General features: G+C 48.8%; 1 protein-coding gene across 4 annotated transcripts in view; it reads left to right on the plus strand.

Annotated features, from left to right (window-relative positions):
* The window catches only part of Tango2 (transport and golgi organization 2 homolog), a 44,415-nt gene that overhangs the window by 2,117 nt on the left and 21,367 nt on the right, over positions 1–20,931 (plus strand). Inside the window, exons 1-2 of one of the 4 annotated variants that reach the window (XM_090320650.1) lie at positions 4,071–4,082; positions 18,286–18,385. In XM_090320650.1, the coding sequence (XP_090176776.1) occupies positions 18,330–18,385 (56 nt within the window). In that variant the 5' untranslated portion in view covers positions 4,071–4,082; positions 18,286–18,329. Of the gene's footprint in view, positions 1–4,070; positions 4,083–9,988; positions 10,227–17,393; positions 17,690–18,285; positions 18,386–20,931 lie in introns of those variants that run through there. The other 3 variants (XM_090320651.1, XM_090320653.1, XM_090320652.1) reach the window with 3 other exon arrangements.

Raw genomic sequence — 20,931 nt, forward strand, 5'->3', positions numbered from 1 at the left:
AAGCTCAGGGCCTGAGCACTGTCCTTGGATTTTCTCAAGGCTAGAGCTCTACCACTTGAGCCTCAGCACCACTTCCGGCTTTATTCTATGTTATGTGGTACAGAGGAATCGAACCCTGGTCTTCATGCATGCTAGGCAAGCACTCTACCACTAGGTCAAACTATTGGCCCAGCCTTTCCTTCTTTTGTCCGTCCTTCCTTCCTTCCTTCCTTCCTTTCTTCCTTCCTTCCTTCCTTCCTTCCTTTTTTGGCTTGTCATGGGGCTTCTACTGTGCATCTGGGCATTGTCCCTGAGCTTTTTAACTTGAGGCTAGCACTTTACCACTTTGAACTAAAATGCTACTTCTGGTTTTCTGGCTTTTAATTAGAGATAAGAGTCTCATGGACTTTGGTGCCTGGGCTGGCTTTGAACTGTGATCCTCAGATCTCAGCCTCCTTAGTAGCTAGGATTACAGGTGTGAACCACTAACACCTGGCTTTTTTTATTTTTTCTTTTGCCAGTCCTGGGGCTTGAACTCCTGGGTCTGGGCTCTGTCCTTAAGCCTTTCTTTGTTCAAGGCTAGGGTACTACTACTTGAGCCATAGTGCCACTTCTGCCTTTTCTGTGTATATGGTACTGAGGAATCAAACCCAGGACTTTGTGCATGCAAAGCCACATTCCCAGCCCTCTTATAGATTTTCTTTTTCTTTTTCTTTTTGCCAGTCCTGAGCTTGAGCTCAGGGTCTGAGCACTGTCCTTGGGTTTTCTCAAGGCTAGAGCTCTACCACTTGAGTCTCATCAACACTTCTGGCCTTTTTCTATGTATGTGGTACTGAGGAATTGAACTGGACTTTCATGCATGCTAGGCAAGCACTCTACCACTAGGCCAAACTCCCAGCCCCTCTTACAGATTTTCTTGCCTGAGCTGGCTTTGAATCTCAGTTCTCAATCTCTCAGCCTGTTGAGTAGCCAGTATTACAGACATGAGCCACAATGCTGGGCTTTGTCAGTGGAATTTGAACCATAATCTAACATGTTATTACATCCTTCTTCGTGAGTAACAGGAAAGGTTGGCTAATCTATGTCCTGTTCTGAGGGACATGAACTTGTTTTGGGGGCAAGCCATTGTACATCTGATGCTGTAAGCCTTAAGGTATGATTGTTTATGCCAAGTTCCTGTTGTCTAACACCATTGCCTTTTTGGCCCCCATTGACAACATAGTCTGGCTTCTCAGAGGAAGATCACTGGCACGAGCCAGTGATTATGCTAACAAACGGTGATAGGAAGAACCAACATGTCTGGCTAGCTCTGCCACCTGCTGGCCATGAGTTTTGGGGTGTCTGTGAAGCAGGAAGGATAGATGAAGAGAAATTATTATTTTTTTGACAAATATGAGAGCATATTCAGAAGTTAAAACTAGGAAATCAATTGAAAAAATGCCGATAAAGCACTCACCCATTCACCTCCTTTTTTTTGTTGTTGGTTATGGGGCTTGAACTGGGCCTGGGCCCAGTCTCTGAGCTCTTTAGCTCAAGACTAGCACTCTAACACTTTGAGCCACAGCACCACTTCTGGTTTTCTGGTGGCAAATTGGATATAAGAGTCTCATGGACTTTTTACCTCAGGCTTGCTTTGAACCTTGATCCTCAGATCTCAGCTTCCTGAGTAGCTAGGATTACAGGCACGAGCTACAGGCACCCTGCTTAAGCCTTTTTTTTGTTGTTGTTGTTAAGTTTCAAGATTGGAGGTCGGTGAAGGGCTATAAATCTACTTTTTCCTTTAAAATGTAGAAAGGGCAGATACCAGATTGGTGTGAGCCATCACTGCTGGCTTGTGTGAAACTTTTTTGTTTTTTTTTTTGTGGGTCATGGGGCTTGAACTTGGCATGGGTACTGTCCCTGAGCTCTTCAGCTCAAGGCTACCCACCCTCCTCTTGAGGCAAGTACCACTTCCTGTTTTCAAGAGGTTAATTGGAGGTAAGAGTCTCAAGTCCTTTTGTGCTCAGGCTAGCTTTGAACCTTGATCCTCATATCTTAGCCTCTGGAGTAGCTAGTATTAGAAGCATGAGCCACTGCACTGGCTTTTATGAGAGACTCTTATTTCCAATAAACTATTATAAAACTGTCTGTCGGGGCTGGGAGTTTGGCCTAGTGGTAGAGTGCTTGCCTAGCATGCATGAAGACCCAGGTTTGATTCCTCGGTACCACATGCATAGAAAGAAGCTGGAAATGGTGCTGAGGCTCAAGTGGTAGAGCTCTAGCCTTGAGAAAGTCCAAGGACAGTGCTCAGGCCCTGAGCTCAAGCCCAGGACTGGCAAAAATAAAAAAAATAAATAAACACTGTATTTGATATTTAAAAAACAAAACAAAACTGTCTGTGGCTCTAGTGGTAGAGCTCTAGCCTTGAACAAAAGGTCAAGACTGAGACCAGACCCTGAATTCAAGCCCTAGGACCATTATACACACACACACACACACACACACACACACACACACACACACAATGAATCTACTAAAATGTAGGAGAGACTATATAAATCTGCTTCTCCTTTGAAATGATAAAAATCTGGGGCTAGGAATGTGGCTTAGTGGTAGAGTGCTTACCTAGCATACATGAAGCCCTGGTTTTCATTCCTCAGTACGACATAAAGAGAAAAAAAAACAAAGTGTTGTGGCTCAAGTGGTAGAATGCTATAGAATGCTAGCATTGGGCAAACAAGCTCTGAGACAGTCCCCAGGCCCTGAGTTCAAGCCCCAGGACTAGCCAAAAAAAAAAAAAAAATCTGGGAATTCTTTTGGCAAAAGGAACTCTAAAAGGTTATCTATCTTTTTTTGGGGGGGAGGGGTGGTTAGGGGCATTGAACTAGGCCTAGGGGCTGTCCTTATGTTCTTCGGCTCAAGGCTACAACCCTACCCCTAGGCCTGGGCTTTGTCCATGAGCTCTTCAGCTCAAGGCTACTGCCCCACTTCCCATTTTCTTAGGATTAATTGGAGATAAGACTCCAGGCTTTGTAGTGCCTGGGCTGGCTTTGAACCTCAATCCTCAGATCTCAGCCTCCTGAGTAGCTAGGATTACAGGCATGAGCCAGCAGGCACAGCTTCCTTGGACACTTTTTGCTCAAGGTTAACATTCTGCCACCTGAGCCACCTTGCCAGTTCCAGTTTTTTCTGTGTATGTGGTTCTGGGGAATTGGATCCAGGGCTTCATGTATTTTAGGCAACCAGCCACATTCCTGGCACTTATGTATGCCTCACCCACATCATTACCCACCCAGTCTAAGGATTACTGTCAAAGACTGACCACATGTATTTGTCTCTAGTTCAAAAGCCACAGATGGCAATTGCCATTTTGGAAGGGGTAGCTCACATCATTAATCCTAGATACTGAAGGCTGAAATTTGAAAATTGAGGTTAAAGCCCAGCAGAGTATAAAAGTCTGAACCAGAAGTGTAGCTGCTGCTCAACTAGGAGAGCACTAGCTGTATGAGGTGGCGGTAACTTGGGAGTTAAGTATGATTCCCCTGTCTCCTCATCAGTTTATCCTGTCACGGGTGCAGGGACGTCAGAAGGTCATGACTGCAGTGGGGAAGAGGGTCAGCAGAAGCAAAAGGAGGGATGTCAGGACTGTGGATGGCCAGGTCCAGAGAATGGAATTAGGTTGACAAAAAGCGGGGGAGGCCAGGACTCAGACCCAGGACTCAGAGGGGGGGAGGTCCGGAAATGAGCATCCCTGTAACCTTCCTGGGAGGACAGCAGGGTGGACAGGTAACCGTGTCAGCGAGTGCACGGGTTCGGGGACTGTGGCGATGCTCGGAGGACAACCCCGCGCACGGGCTCCGTGGAGGCCAGGGATCCAGGGGGTCACGAGGAGCTCAGACGCCCGCGCATCTCAGACTTGGCGCAGCCTTAGGGGCGGGGCGCCGGGAGGGCTGCAGAAGCTGAGCGACCGTGTACACAGCCAACAGAATTGTAGCCTGAGGCCCAGAGTCCCGCCTCTCATAACTCGGTCCAATGGCGATCGTCCTGGCTGCGGACGGGGCGGGGCTTGGGTTGGCTGCTGCGGCGCGCGGGCGCGGCACCCGGAAGTCGGCGGCGCGGAGGCGGTGAGTGTGCAGCGGTGGCTGGGGCTGGTGGATTCTGCTGCTTGTGGGGCCACCTCGGGGTCCGAGGCGCGGTCGAGACTAGGTTTATCGAGGGTTGGGTGGTCCTCACTCTGTGCTCCTGCCTCAGTTTCCCCTCCCGAGGTGTAGGATGGGACTCGAACGGCCTTGCTCGGGACTGTCGGGCATGGGGAGACTAGTATGGATCTGGCCAACGAAAGCATCCCAGGCTTTTTCTATGATCCATGCCCGGATAGGGTCCGGGGGCAGGGGCAAGCTTGAGCAGAGTCGCTGCGGGGAGACTGAAACTGGTAGAGCCAGGAGCTGCGTGGTCATTGCTGGGTGGTGGGGCTTCCGCCTCGTCCAGCATCAAGTACTGCACAGGAGCCGAGTCACGCTGCCCCCTCCTTCCAGCCTCCTGGGGGAGGGGGCAGGGTGGCAGCTGCTGTACCTCTGAGTAGGCAGCAAGTGCTGGGTCATTGCTGTGCCTGAATGAGGATTTTACGACTTGATCGTCATCATCCAGTCCGGCATCCAGTGTGGTCTGGGCAGGGGCTGCCCCCAAACCAGACAGCCTGTCCTCACAGCTGGGTCCTGTAACAGACTGTAGACAGTAGCTAAGAGCTGCGGCTGGTACCTGTTGGCCTGTCCCCAGCACCTTTCCTGTGCTTCCTGTCTTTCTGCTAAGCCACAGCTTTCTAGTGTACCTGCTGTCCTCATACAAATCCTGAACCTCACGCCGGTCCCCTTCCTCTAGAGCGACATGACTTGCTAATCAGGCCTGTCATGCTGCTCTGGGACCTGCTGTTTTGCCATCACTGAGCTCAGAGCCCTGTTTCATGAGGCAGATATGATGGCTGCTAAAGAGACAGCTGGATGGCACTCTAGGGCAACTATTTCTTAGCCCAACCTGTTTGCTTGAGAAAACTCGGGCTAAGGAGCAGGGGCTGTTACCAAGATTGTTCAGTACTAGAGCTGGCTCTCAGTGCTTATGCTTCTTCTGGGTCCCCTCCCATGAGCCATCTTGTATCAGGTGACCTGTTATGTGGGGGCAGCTAGGGAAGGTAATGATCGCTGATTGTCACAGCAAAGCCTCTGCCCCTTCCTAAAGATTCCAGCTGGGCTGGGTGGGAATCTCTTTGAGGCCTCTCTATCATGGCTCCCCAGTTTGTTCTCTTGGACTATAGACACCTCAGTTGGAGCCTTTGCTTGCTCTGATGTGTGATGACCTAGCATTTCCCTGCACAGAGGAGACCTGTGATTTTCTGTCCAAGTTGTAATTTCATTGGTATCTTCACTTGTGCACCATTAATTGCACTGGTCAAAATTCTTGATGGGCATAACATGCAGTGTCCTGGGGTGGCTCTCATGCCTGCTATGTGTGTACACCTGTGTGCCTGTGTGTATACTGGTACTGGGCTTGAAATCAGGGCCTAATTGCTGTCCCCTTAGCTTTTTCTTTTCTTTTTTGTGGGTCATGGGGCTTGAACTCTGGCCTGGTCTCTGAGCTCTTCAGTTCAAGGCTACTGCCCTACCCTTGAGCCAAGCCCCACTTCTGTTTTCTAGAGGTTATTTGGAGATAAGAGTCTCAGGTCCTTTTGTGCCCAGGGCTTTGAACCTTGATACTAAGATCTCAGCCTCCTGAGTAGCTAGGATTATAGGCGTGAGCCACAGCACCTGGCTTTTTCCCTTAGCTTTTTCATGTTAGGCTGGTGCTCTACCACTTGAGCCACAGCCTGTTTTCTGACTTTTTTTTTTTTGTGGATCATAGGCCTAGAGCTGTCCCTGAGCTCTTAAGCTCAAGGCTTTCACCCTACCCTTGGGCCTGGGTGTTGTCCTAGCGCTTCTGGGTACTGCCCTATCTTTGGGCCAAGTCCTACTTCCTTTTTCTTGTGGTTAATGGGAGAGAAGAGTCCCACTTTTGTGACCTGGCTGGCTTTGAACCTTGATCCTCATATCTCAGGCTTCTGAGCAGCTAGGATTACGGGGTGAGCGCTGCTCCAGGCTACTGTTTTCTGACTTTAATTGGAAATAAGAATCTCACTGACTTTTTTCCTGGGCTGGTGCTACTATTCTCTGAGCTCAGTCTTCTAAGAAGCTAGGATTTCAGTTGTGAGCCACTGATGCCGATGGCTATGCCAGAAGGTGGATTCTGTGGACACCCTGATGTCTCATGTGTACTACTGCAGAGAATGTATGAAGAGAAGGGGTCAGGAGAAAAATGATGCTAGACTGGGGTTGGCTGGTGGCCACGTAGGCATGGGGCCACAGTTGTCATCAGTTGGATGAGAACTAATATGTCAATCATATGATAGTACATCCGTCTTGCATTTGTTTGTCCAGACCACTGGATTTAGCAATCGGCCCTGAGAACAAGGTCACCCCAAAGCAACTGAACTGACCTTTGAGGCTGTCATTTCCTGTTTTCTCCCCCTCTTTTCTCTCAGCCTTGTTTTTAGATTATAAAAACAATTATATAGGCCAGGAAATTGGGCTAGTGGCAGAGTGCCTCCCTAGCATGCACGAAAACCTGGGTTCGAGTCCTCAGTACCACATACATAGGAGAAGCCGGAAGTGGTGCTGTGGCTCAAGTGGTAGAGCTCTCTTCTTGAGAAAGCCCAAGGACAGTGCTCAGGCCCTGAGTTCAGAGACAGGACTGGCAAAATAATAATAAAAATATGTACAACTTACAAAAAACAAAATGCCCTCTCTGTCCCAGTCACTGCTCCCCTTGGGCAACATCTTCTACGTCATTCTACCTTAAATGTTTGCTTGCTTTTGTCTGTTTTGGAGGGTTTGTTTGGAATGCCTTAATTTTATTTTTTAATTTACTTTTTTGTGCCAGCCCTTGGGCTTGAATTCAGGGCCTGAACAATAATCCTTAACTTTTTCTTGGGTGTGTGTGTGGGGGGGTCATGGGGCTTGAGCTCTGGCCTGGGTGCTTACTCCGAGCTCTTCAGCTCAAGTCCACCCCCTTACCCATGGAGCCATAGCCCCACCTCCCCTTTTTCTAGTGAATAACTGGAGATAAGAGTCCCTTGGTCTTTAGTGCCCTGCCAGGCTCTGATCTGCCATCCTCAGATCTCAGCCTCCTGAGTAGCTAGGATCACAGGCGTGAGCCACTGTGCCTGGCCTATCCCTTAGCTTTTCTTCTCAAGGCTGGAGCTGTACCACTTGAGCATTTCTGCATTTTTGTTGCTGTAGTTGGTTATGGGACTTGAACTTGGCCTGGGCACAGTCTGTGAGCTCTTTTGCTCAAGGCTAATGCTACCTACCACTTTGAGCTACAGCTCTACTTCCAGTTTACTGGTAGGTAATTGGAGATAAGAGTTTTCCTGCCTCTGAACCATGATTTTCACATCTCAGTCTCTTGAGTAGCTAAGGCTACAGGTCTGAGGGACCAGTGCCTGACCGCTTCTGGATCTTTGGTGGTCCATGTGACATAATCTTTTCTGTCTTGGCTAGCTTCAAACTTAGTAGCTAACAGGAGGGTGCTATGGGCCATTAAGCTACTTTTTGTTTTTATATACACCAGGAGCAGTAGCAGCAGGGGCCACCTTGAAGCTGGCCTGTCTCTTGTTTGTGGGAAAGCCAGGCATTTCTACCAGGAGGAGCCTGAGATGCAAAGGCTGCCCTATGTCTAGACTTTGCCTCATGCCCACAGTATGCGCTGTTCCTTTGAAATGTACAGGGACGAGGACAACCTAGGTGAGGCTGAATGGATGTCCTCAAAACAGTCCGAAGATCAGAAAGGAGGCTATCACTGTAGAAAGTTTGTCATGGTGAAGTGCCATGTAATAGCTAAAAGGAGAAAATGTAGCTTGCTGGGCTTTTGCTGCTGATAGGGAGAGAGCAGGGCCTTGCAGTGGGATTGGCCAAGGATTTCTAGACGTCAGGGTTTTCTCAGCCAAGGCCTTAGGAACAGTGACACTGTGTTCCTGTGTGTGTTTACCATCTCTGCTGGCAGCTGCCAGAGCCTACATCACATCTAACCACACGTCTCTGTCCTGCTAAAAGAGCAGTTCTGCTCCCAGGGGCCACCACCACAATATAGCGATAAGATGTCGGGTGAAGTGAGTTGAGTGCCTAGCTGCTCGCCCTGCCTCATTGTTCTCTGGGGGCTGAAGGACCTTGTCCTCTGCCAGCCTCTGCAGACTGTTGAGTTGCCTGGCTTTAAAAAAATTCCCAGGGCATAATTAAGTGGGTCATCAGATTGTAGGGCTCAGATAACCTGTCTAGAGACTCTGTACATACAAGCCTGGCAGACCACCCTGTCCTGGGGCCCTCCTCTTTCACATGTCTAGATCTCTTGGCCCTGTGTCTCCTGGTCCCATGTTCACATCCTTGCCTGCACTGTGATTTTGCACTTTCTTCTTATGGCCCACATGCTCAGTTTACCTTTGCAGCTGACCAAGAGAAGTGTCCCTATGTCATCAAGGGAGAGGCTCAGGGTCTCTTGTTGTAAGATAGCCCAGCTATGCTCAGTTTTGAACCCAAGGTGTTTTGTACAGGGCTGATCTGACCTGTGTGTCCTGGGTGGGCAGCCCACTCAGGCTCTCCCTGCCTTTTTTTTTTTTTTTTTTGCCAGTCCTAGGCTTGAACTCAGGGCCTGAGCGCTGTCCTTGGGCTTTCCTCAAGGCTAGAGCTCTACCTCGTGAGCTTCAGAACCACTTCTGGCTTTTGTATATATGTGGTACCAAGGAATCAAACCCTGGTTTTCATGTGTGCTAGGTAAGCACTCTACACTGGGCCAAATTCCTAGCTTGTCTTCATTTTCTTGTCCTTTACCTCCCTCATCTATATCTGCAGGGGTTGGATGGCTTCTTTCTTTCTTTCTTTCTTTCTTTCTTTCTTTCTTTCTTTCTTTCTTTTTTTTGGTGGGTCATGGGGCTTGAACTGGGCTTGGGTGCTGTCCCTGAGCTCTTCAGCTCAAGGCTACTGCCCTACCCCTGGGCCTAGGTATTGTTCCTGAGCTATTCAGCTCAAGGCTACTGCCCTACCCTTGAGCCAAGCCCCATTTCCCATTTTTTTTTTCTAGAGGTTAATTGGAGATAAGTGTCTCAGGTCCTTTTATGCCCCGGCTGGCTTTGAACCTTGATCCTCAGATCTCAGCCTCCTGAGTAGCTAGGATTACAGGCTTGAGCCACTGCATCCGGCTAGATGGCTATTTCTTCTGATGCCAGCTGTATGTATATGCACACGTGTGTGCTAGTATTAGAGCTTGAACTCAGGGCCTGGTTACTATCCTTTGGCTTTTTTCCCTCTAAGCTGGTGTTCTACCACTTGAGCCACAGCTCTGTCTGGCCTTTTGATGGTTAATTGGAGATAAGTGTCAAGGATTAGCTAGGAACTGCTAGCTCACTTCTGCACTCCTGTAATCCTAGCTATTCAGGAGGCTGAGATCTGAGGATCACAGTTCAAAGCCAGCTCAGACAGGAAAGTCCTTGCTTGAGACTTTTATCTCCAGTTAACTTCCACAAAAGCTGGAAGTGGTGCTCTTGCTCAAAGTGGTAGAGCAGTAGCTTTGAGTAAAAAAGTTTAGAGAGAGGACCCAGGCTCTGAGTTCAAGCCCTACAACCACCACCACCAACAATAACAAAAAAAGAGTCTCAGGGATTTTTCTTGCCCAGCCTGGGGAAACAGTTGGAGGTCATGATTAGGTATGTGGGTACCCACCTCTGTGAGCCACAGTACAGATCTGGAAGATAATCAGACAAAGGCCCGGGCTCAGTCTTATCCAAAGTGGTGGTCCATGGGCAAAGGCCAACAGTCGTAAGAAACTTAGCAACCAGAAGATGCTCCTGGCAGGATCATTTCCTATCACCACACACATGGATTCAGGTGCTGGTACTAGGTGTATAGAGGGAATAGGTCAGGTCTGCACAATGGGACACAACTTTTGCTTGCTGGATAAGTCTTGACAATACACAGCCCTCCAGATGGATCACTTGGCTGATGGATCTCTAGGCTGATGTTGTCCTTGGAAACTTGCCCAGAAAGAGTGTCCATTGGATGACATGACAATGGGAGCAATGACTAGGCCCCCAGTCTATCCAGTCCTCAGGAGCTGCTGGTTGTGGCAACAGGACATGGGGATCCTTGGACTGTGATGTGAAAGCAAAGGTGCCCAGATTAGCAGCTGAGTGGGTAAGGTTCACAGCAAGTCTGGAGGACATCTAGGATGTGTTTCTAGGCTCAATCACAATCCTACAGCATTGAGGCCTGCCTTGTGTAGCTCAGGGCCTCTGGGTCCCTCTTGTTTCTCTGTCAGGTTGCATGGTCTGGACCTCATTTTCACCCAGCTCTCACTAGAGTGACTGCCATCATCACCATGTGCCTGGCATGCTTTCTTGTTTTCTTGTCTCCTTTTAGACAGTGCATGCAATGAAATTTAGATCTTGGTTCATCTGGTGTCTTCTCACAGAGAAGATTTTTCCTCTTTCCACTTGGCCTTTTGTAACAAAAGGCCCTGCTGATTCCTCTGAATTCAGGGAAGGAGTCTGTTTCTGGCTGGAGAGGGGCTCCCCAGGGGGCTTGATTTTTTCAAAAAGGATGGTGAGAGTTCTTGAAAGCACTATCACAGATGGGCAGGGAGTGCCTGGAAAGTCTTTGTCCTTCCCCGCCAGCACTGGTACTAAGAATAACTAGGGCCAAATCCAGGATCTTTTCTTCCTTTTATACAGAATTATCAGGCTGGTAGACCACGGACAGTGGAGCTGAGATTCTGGGAATACTCCCACTCACATTCTTAGAGGATAAGAGGGAAACCCTTGGTGGTAGGGAGAGACAGTTCTTTCTTTTTCTTACAAGTCCGTTGGGCTGGGACCCAGCTATGCACAGGCATTCCACTTGTGTGGAAAACACTGGTACATGTGTGTATGGGGGAGTGAGGTATATGTATGGGGGTCCTTCCTGGTCCCTTACAAGGGACTGGTAGCATTCCAAGTTCAAACACAGAGATGAAGATTAGCCCTGCCAACTTTCCTTAGCAGGGTCAGCAGTGGCAGTGCCAGGTCCCAAGTGGTGTTATACTTGGACCTCTCTGAACACAGGCCGCACATGTCCTGTAGTCATTCTAATAAGGGCTGGACCATGAAGGAAAACAAGTGGCCTGGGCCAATGCCCACTTGCACACATCCGCTTGCCCAATGTGGAGCCAGCCACGGCACCTGGACTCTGTCAGTGCCGAGTGACTGGAGATGGGGAGGCCCTGATACCCAAGAGCTGTCCTCAGAGAGCCCCTGGACCCTGCTGGGATTGGTAAGTGGTGACTGTTGCAGGACACTGAAACATGAAACTCTCTCATCTTATTTGTATAAGGGGAGCCTTATGTAAATATTACATGGACAGTCACACAGCATGAATGTGCACCCATCCATGTGTGTCTGTCAGCTCTCTGTGTGCTCTGGGAGACAATAGAGAAGGGAACAGTTCTATATGAGCTGGGAATAAAGCCATTGCTCCTATGTAGGCTTTTTTTTTTTTTTTTTTTTTAATTTTGAGACCAGCCTGGGGAAAAAGTTAGCATGACCTTATCTCAAAGAACAAACCATACCTATAATCCCAATGACATTTGAAGCAGAAGTAGGAAGATCGTGGTCTAAGTGTGGTGTCTGGCAACCAAAACCTTACCTAAAACAAAAAGGTCTGGAGGTATGGTACAAGTGGTAGAGCACTTCTAACAAGCATGAGGCTCTGAGTTCAAAATTTCAGTTTTATTTTTTTTAAGATATGTTTTATAATTACTAGGAAAACTTGATCAGTTTGATTTAGAGATGGCATGTAACTTTGTTTTAAAAAATTTGCTGCTAAACTCCTGCTTCAAACACTTAATTTTCTATAAGAATACCAAAAGTGAAAAATAAGCATGAGTCTCAGTCTTGAGCCTAGCTACTCAGGATGATGAGATCTGAGAATCAAGATTCAAAGCCAGTCTGGGCAGGAAAGCCTGTGATACTTATCTCCAGTTGACGACAGGCAGAGAGAGGGGGGGAGGGGAGGGAGAGAGAGATAGGTAGATAGTGACCTGCAGCTCAAGTGATAGACCACCAGACTTCAGCAGCAGTAGGAATAAGGGACATTGTCCAGGCCCTGAGTTTAAGCCCCAGTAAATAGATAAATAAGTAAAATCAATAACAGAAAAAGCATAGCGCCTAGGAGAGTTCAGGTACAGACTTCCAAATTGTACTTTCCAATGAAGTTGTATGTGCCTGTTTGCTCAGTAACAAGTGAAATGTTGCCAGTAGGGAAGCCCACATGAGCTTGGTATCCGTGTTTTCATTGGGGTCAGACATAAAAGCTTGGCTGATTGGTGACTGGCCTAAACAATATCTATCTAGTCCCTCCAGGAGTTGGCTGTTACTATGCAATCCAAGATCTCTACTGGAAGTCACTTGTTTAATGTACTGTCTGCTGTTATCTGAGGCTTCAGATGAATGAGGACACTTGTGCCAGGCAGGACATTCTGAGACTTAGAGATTACTTCATAATGACCACCTAAGACCAGTGTTTATTTTGGAATGGGGATGGCTCAAGCCTACATAGCACACACAATTGCGTTGAACTGGCTGGGCTGCAAGTGGGGGCATAAGTGCACACTGGTGCTTCTTCATTGGATGTTGTTAGTCAGGCAAAGGACACAATTAGAGCCCCCTGTTCAGTGGTCAGTGAGAGGTGCTGATGTTCTGGCTTTATTTATGCACTATAACCTCATGTACCCAGAACTGGGGGGTGCAGTCTTGGCTATTGTTAGGTACTTTCAGAGATAACATAACCTCTGGACTATACCCTCTTGTGTTCGACAAGAGTTCACACTGTGGCCCAGCACTGGTGGCTCATGTCTGTAATCCTAGCTACGCAGGAGGTTAAGATCTGAGCATCATAATTTGAAACTGGCCAAGGCAGGAAAGTCCATGAGACTCTTATCTCCAGTTAACCACCAGGAACTCAGAAGTGGAGCTGTGATTCAAGTAGAATCCTAACCTTGAGCAAAATTGCTCATGGACAGTGCCCAGGCCGAGTTCAAGCCTTATGAATACAAAGAAAAAAAAAGTTAAGGGATAGTACCAGGCCCTAGTTCAAGCCCTAGGACCAGCATGCACATATACGCATAGAATATAAGAAAATCTTTCCATTAGTTTTCACTCTAGTCCCATTTATACGTTAACAAAGCTCACATGGGACCAGGAGTGGTAGTACACAGCTGTCATACTAATGCTGGGGAAATTGAGACAAGAGGATTGAAAATTCTAGGTCAACCTGTGTTGTAGAGTGAGACCCTGTCAAAAAACCAACACAAACTGTGTATCATTGGCTCATGCCTGTAACCCTGCTACTTAGGAGATTGAGATCTGAGGATCATGGTTCAAAGTTAGCCTGGCAGGAAAGTGCATGAGACTTATCTTCAGTTAACTGCTAAAAAGCTAGAAGTAGAGCTGTGGCTCAGGTAGTGGAATGCCAGCCTTGAGCAAAAAAGCTCAGGGACAGCACTTAGGCCCTGAGTTCATTCATGCACACACCCACATACACCCATACCCACCCACCCCTTCTCCCCAAGAAAAAGAAAACCCTCCTAGGATCAGCTTTATATGATCTTGATCGTTACAAAGATTGCCTGGTTGTCATATGCATGTTCGACAAAGAGGAGTGGGTGTGAGTGGTGGAGAATGGTGTTTCAAGAGCATCATGGTGAGGAGACTCCAGGATGCAGAGTTTGGGATTCCCTGGTGATGGTCATCTGGCCCTGCTCCTGAGAGGGCAATGAGGAGGCAGGCCACTGTAAAATGATGTGGTTTCCAGGTGTTGCCATCAAGTGGCTGAGCAGAACATGTTGTGGACCGGCTGTGGTAGAGCAGGTGGGTGGGTGCAGCGCTGGGGGTGTCATAGTCTTTGAGAGTGAGTGCGGTGTCCAGGAAACCCATGAACCCAGCAAGTCTAGCCAGCAGCCTCCCTCCCCCACAAGCCCTTCAGACTTACCTTACCACATTCTTGCCGTGTGGCCTTAAGACATGTTGCCTGAGCTCTCAGTGAGATAGATGATACCTGTGGACCTGAGGCCTAGAGGAGCTCCTCTACTTCCCTGCTCTGCTCTGTGGTGCCCTCTGCCAACATCTTCTAGGACAATGTGGCCCTTGTGTCATTGTGGCTATGATGCCTGGGGAATCCTTTATACCTGGAAAGAACTGCAGGTGACCAGCACAATTGGCAAAATGAGCCATGTATGCAGATTGCCTAGCCAACTGGGCAAGCAGCATCCATCATAGGACACGAAGGTGGAACACAGCTGCTCTCCAGTATTCAGACCCCATGCCAAGGCTCCTGAGTTCCATGGCAAGGCTCTGGCCCTTCTGCCTTGATCTCCCTTTACCTGCTCTCATCTGGTTCTGCCTTGGCCACCTGGCTCTTAGAGGTGACTCCATAATCCTGTATGTATGGCCTTGACTACTCTGTGGCTTTTCTCCAGCTGCCAAGGGCATGTGACATTCCACCGAGTATAGGGTTTGAGCCTGTGAGTAGAGCCAGACAGGGTGGAGGTATTACTGAGAAAACCAGGCTTGTTTCTGCCCAGCTTAGGTATTTTTTTTAGGTGAGATCCTTGCCAAACATGTAGGTGACAATAAGATTAAATAAGTATCACCTGTTACACCTGGGTCTGCTGGCCACGGAAGTCATAGGAAGTTGCCCTGAGTCACAGCAGCACAATTAGAATGGCCTGGAGTTTGTCTGTTGGGTGGTTCTGTCACCTCACATGCCTACCCTACACATAGTGCAGTGACCTGGAAGCTAGAGGCGGTGCCCATGGCCAGGCAGTCAAGGGCCTTTGCCAGGCCCTGAGGACTTGTGTCCAGGTATAATAGGAGTGGAGGACCCCGGTTCCTCCTTGGTGGGGTTTGCTGAGGAAACATCTGGGAGTCTAGGTGAGGAGGGCTTGCAGTGCAAGGTGAAGAACAGAAGGGAAGGAGGTGGCCTGCTGGCCAGAGCCAGGTGGAGGGACCAATGGGCAGCGGACCTGGCTTGAGTGGGGGGTGAGGGATTGGAGAGAAAGGCAGTTCCTGATGGTCCCCTCCCCAGGGGCTGGCTTTCCTCTGGTCCTTCCCTCCTAATGACCACGTCTTCAACAAGGCTACAGTCCTGGGCTCTGCACCAACACCTCTAGTTTTAGTCTTCCCAGAGACCTGCTGAGAGCTTGGCTGAGGACAACAGGGCCCCCACCACTGCTGTCTGGAGGACTGGTGTGTCCTGTGGAGGATGACAGGGACCTGAGCTGAACTGGAAAGAGGACCTGATTATCAGTGGCCTGAGCTGCCTGTCAGTGGCCCTACCTAGTGGCTAGGCGCGTAGTTCAGGGAAGGCCGTGCTAGTCTCCTCCTCTGACACTACGGCAGTATCTTCCTGGGGGGAATCTCTCAGAATAGGGGTCATGGGCAGCCCCTGGGCCCTGGGCCAGTGGGATTCCAGGAGGGCTCGGCTGGCAGGATTTCTCTCAGTGATCACAGCTTGTTAAGTTCTTATGTCAGAGAAAGACCAGCTCCCCAAGGAAAGGCACTTGTGTCTTTGGGGCATCTGGTGGCTTCTGGGACCTTCTGTCTACAGCACCTGGTGGGAAGGGCACCTGGGACCCTCCTGAAGCCCAGCATGCTTTGTCTCCTTGTATACTATTACTGCTTAGAGCAATCAGGGGATGGAATTAGACTCCTCCTGACCTCTGGTCCTCTGCCATACAGTGGCTTTCTACAATGGTCATCCCTTTCAAGCAGTAGCTAGCAGCCCATCTCCCATCATCCTGTGCTTCTGCAGATGTTTGTCATCACCATGGTGATATATCACCTGCACAGCCCTCACCTACTCTAAACTAGGGGACTGATCCTCAGATGGCCATCACTGATGCCTATCCTGTGGGGAACATAGCACAGAGCAGACCAAGGAGAAAGGTAAATGGGAAGAGGAACCCAGTCTGGGTGTGTTGAGCCAAGGCTTAGTCCTGGTGGGACATCTCCAGGGGCAGATGGGCCTATGTTCCTTGCAAGCTAGCAGGACTAGTAGGAGACAAGAGTTTATAGACCACAGAGCGAATCCAATGAGTGGGAGACAGCCTGTATTGTTTGCAGAAAGGCCCCATGAACTTGGCAGCTTCTCTGACATTGAGCTCAAGTCTTGTCTGTCCACTGCAGGTTGTGGATTAAACCCTTGTCATCTTGTGATGCTGGCTTTTGTTTTGATTGGCTAGGTTGGTGTTTGTTCTGTGAATGCTGAAACACAGTCTGCAGTGGTTTTATTGCTGCTGATGTCAGCTAGGAGCTCTCTCTGTCCCCAGAGCTAGGGCTTGGGCCTTTACCAGAGTCAGTGATTGGGGGTGGGGGTGTAGAGAGGGCAGGGAATGGGGGCCCTGTCCTGGAACATTGAACCACAGCCTTCCCCAGACTATACCTACTGCTCTTACATCCACTGGGGTGGGGGAGGGGAGCTTGAGGGCCCTTTCCCAGGACAATGGCTTGTATGAATGATTGGAAGCTTAAAGCAGAGAAGCAGAAATGCCATGATCTGTTGAGAATGTGGTGCTAGAATGAGCTGTGAACAGATATTGAACATATATACTCCTATTTTTAGGGGCGTGTCTGCACTAGGATTGAATTCAGGTCCTGGATGCTGGCCCTGACTGTTTTTTGCTCAAAGGTGGCACTCGACGACTTGAGTCCCAGCTCCATTTGTGGCTTTTTGGTCATTACTTGGAGATAAGAGTCACAGAGATTTTCCTGCCAAGGCTGTTTTGAATGGTGATCCTGAGATCTCAGCCTCTTGAGTGACTAGGATTACAGGCATGAACCACCAGCACCTAGCTCACTTCTGGTTTTTTTTGCTGGTTAACTGGAGCTGTTCTTCTGCCAAAGCTGTTTTCAAATCTTAGTCCTCAGATCTCAGTCTCCTGAGAGTAGGCAGGATTATAGGTGTGAGTCACCAGCACCCAGCTGGCTTTTTTTATTATTATATATTAATTGTACAGATGTGGGATTGGGGGGAGGATATTGTGATATTTCCATATATGTAAAGTATATGCTAGTCAACCTCACTCACCTGTTATTCTCCCGCATGCCACTCCCTTTAGCAGGCTTTATTGTTGCTTTCATCCATATAAATGAACTATTTTGGATGTATTCCGTCTCATCCACCCTCTTTGTTAGCCCCCTCCCTACTCCCACTGGTGCTCATCTCCCCATCTGAGTCTGATTTACTTTTCTATCATTAGACTTTTCTTAGAGGAATCAGTACTGGAACAGCTGCTTGGCTGCCTATCTCCAGCTGTGGGTGCTGGCTCTTCCCTGGACAAATCATGGCACACATTTCAGAGACCTTTAGGTTCCCTTTCCGGTGTTAGCAGTATAAGATCTAATGTCAGTTCTTGACTCAGAAGTAGAAGACCTGTTGGTCTCCAGAAGTCCCTGGGCTTCAGGGTTTTGGTGGCAAGAAACTATGATCTGCCACCTAGAACCTAGGGGTGGCACACATCTCTCCCCACCGGCTAATGTGGTACATGGAGCCCATGGGTCTGTAGGCATGGGCATGTGTGCTGGATGAAGGCCTGCTGGGAACATATGCGCTGCTGAGTATCCCAGGTAAGTGGGGGTGTGATGGCCCTTCTGCGGTGCCATGGGCTGAGGTAACGGCACTTCCCTCAGTGGCCTAGGGGGGAGGAGTTGGTGCCCTTGCAGAGAAGGGGTTGCCATACACTGGCCCTGGCAATTTGTGTGGTTCCTATTGCTGCTGCTACCCCCTCCAGCACCCACTCACCATACCCACATAGAGTGGTTCCATGGCTAAAGGGCACATAGATCTGAAGTACTTGTCTATACCTGCTCCCTGGTGATGGCTTGTTCCCAGCCATTATAGGCTTAGCAAGGCCTTGTTGTCATTTTCCTCTTCCTTTTTTTTTTTGGTGCCAGTACTGGGACTTGAACTCGGGGTCTAGGAACTGCCCCTGAGTTGTTTTCACTCAAGGTTAGTGCTCTAGCATTTGAGCCATGGCTCCCATTATCCAGCTTTTTTGCTGGATAATTGGCAGTAAGAGCCTCTTAGATTTGTTTGCTCAGGCTGACTTCAGATTGTGATCCTCAGATTTCAGCCTCTGAGTAGCTAGGATTATAGGTATGAACCACCAGTGCCTTGTTTGTTATCTGCTGTTTATTCAACTCATCATTTCCTTTTCCTACAGACCTTGTGACCTCACGTGAGCAGAGGCGTGATCACTCACAACTCATGTGTATCATCTTCTTTAAGTTCGATCCTCACCCTGTTTCTAAAAATGCATACAGGTAACACCCTTGGTTTGCATCTGTCCTATTCCCCTAGGCCTCAGATACCCAGTAAGGTCTTATCCTTCCATGCATAGAAGGAGAAAGGGTAGGCTATATGGTATGTAGGCCAAACTCTAGATGGCAGGAGTCCAGAGGGTAAGCTGTCCAGGCCTGGGCCTGCCTCTTGGACAGTAGTCTTGAATGTGGAGTGCTGGCCAAATGCCTCTGATGGCAGAGGCTCAGTGCTGAGATACAAAGAGGCAGAGTTGGATCCAGGCTGAGGGTGCAGCTCCATGAGCTCTGATCAGGGCCAGGGAAGCAGAATTGGGGTGATGGTGACAGTGAATGAGACCCTGGTGGGCTGGTTGGTTTGAGGTGCTAGTGAGAAATCTGAGTGTTAACGTGGTGATGAAGTCATTGGCATCTGAGGGACTGTGACTTTTGAAATGAGGAATGGAGTTGCAGGAAAGGCTGAAGGACCAGCTAAGGAGGTGGGAGATGGACAGGGAAGGGTGAGTCTGTGAGCCTGGAGTCAACCCTACTGACTTATGGCCTCCCGACCCGGCCCCTCCACTCCTCAGGACATGCCAGCATTTGTCCACATAGAGAATGAGGCAAAGATTTAACTCACAACCAAAAATGACATTCAGAGCTGGGTCCTGGTGGCACACGTCTATAATCAATCCTGGCTACGCAGGAGGCTGAGATTTGGAGATTGTGGTTCAAAGACAGTCCAGACAGAAAATCTGGGAGACTCTTATTTCCACTAAACTATCATGCCTATAATACTCAGGGGGCAGAGATCAGGAGGATTATAATTTAAGGCTAGCCCAGACCAAAATAAATAAACACAAAAACACCCATAGTATCTCAACCAATAATCTGGATGTGATTGGGCGCACCTGTCATCCCAGTTATTTGGAGGCTTAATAAAAGGAGAATTGAGCCAGGTGTCCTGCCTCAGGTTTATAATCTTAGCTACTCAGGAGGATGAGATCTGAGGACCCATGTTCAAAGCCAGCCCAGGCACAAAAGGACCTGAGACTCTTGTCTCCAGTTAACCTCTAGAAAACAGGAAGTGGGGCTTGGCTCAAGGGTAGGGTGGTATTCTTGAGCTGAAGAACTCAAGGATAGCACCCAGGCCCAAAGTTCAAGCTGTATTATCCCCGCCCCCAACACACACACACACACACACACACACACACACACTAAAGGGGGAGAATTAAGCCAAGCATCGTGACACATCTGTAATCCTAGCTACTCAGGAGATCTGAGGATCACAGTTCAAAGCCAGCCCTGGTACTAAGGACTGTGAGACTCACCTCTAACCACTAGAAAACCTGAAGTGGCACTGAGGCTCAAAGGCATAGGGCTGTAACCTTGAGCTGAAGAACTCAGGGACAATTCCTAGGCTCTGGAGTAGGGTAGTAGCCTTGAGCTATAGAGCTCAGGGACAACTCCCAGGCCCAGAATCAAAGCCCCATGACCACCACCAACAACAACAACAAAAAAAAGGGAGGGGGAGAGAGAGAGAGAGAGAGAGAGAGAGAGAGAGAGAGAGAGAGAGAGAGAGAGAGAGAGAGAGAGAGAGAGAGAGAGAGAGAGAGAGAGAGAGAGAGAGAGAGAGAGAGAGAGAATTCTGGTCCAGTCTGGCCCAGAGTGGGAGGGAAAATGAGAATCAATTTGAAAATTAAGTAAAGCTCAAGTAGTAGACTGCCTAGTAAGCAACGTTCAGACCCTAACCAAAAACAAAAAATCAAAACTATTGCCAAGTCATATTATTCTCATTTGTGAATAGTTGCCAGGGGGTGGCTCTTCCTCTCAGACCTAGGACTTCATACTCGGAAGTCACCCATAGCTCTGCCCACCTGTGTGCTGCCTGGAGAGGCTCTGTTTCCAGCCAGTTCTGGCCAGCAGGGCCTGGAAGAGCCCGGGCTTCCCAGTCACCATCTAGGCTTCACCCTTCCTCAGAAGTGACCTTAGGATCGCTCTTCTTTTCCTGTCTCCTGCTATTGGGTAACAGTAGGATAATTAGAAAACAGGCCAAAATAACCTGAAGTGAATATTGGAAACCCAGGCTTCATTCAGGGCTTCCACTGTAGCTATCATAGACTGGCTTTAGGTGAGGCAGAGGGGACTGTCCCTTTGGGTTCGAAGCCACACCAGCAAGAAAACAGACTCCTGACTAGAGGTTGGTTACCTGTAGTACAGTGTTAGAGGCTGAGCTCTAACCCCACATTTCTGTGTTGGAATCCTTTTTTTGTTGTTGGTCATGGGACTTGAACTCTGGGCCTGGTTGCCACCAGCCCCTGGCTCCTGTGTTAGAATCTTAACTGCCATTTTTCCAATGTTTGGGGATGGTGATAAAGGACAAATGAGGCCAGGCCTGTGAGCTTTGATCAGTGTGGTAGGTTCCTTATGAGAAGAGATTAGGACACACAGAGGAAGACTAGTGTGAACAGAGGTAGAAGGCACCTAGGACAAAGGCCTCAGAAAAACCAGCCTTGTCAGCCAGTACTTCAATCTTGGATTTGCAATGCCATTTGTTCCTCCATCTCCCCTTG

The sequence above is a fragment of the Megascapheus bottae genome, chromosome 28, assembly GCF_031878675.1.
Source record: "Megascapheus bottae isolate mThoBot1 chromosome 28, mThoBot2.hap1, whole genome shotgun sequence".
Taxonomy (NCBI): domain Eukaryota; kingdom Metazoa; phylum Chordata; class Mammalia; order Rodentia; family Geomyidae; genus Megascapheus; species Megascapheus bottae.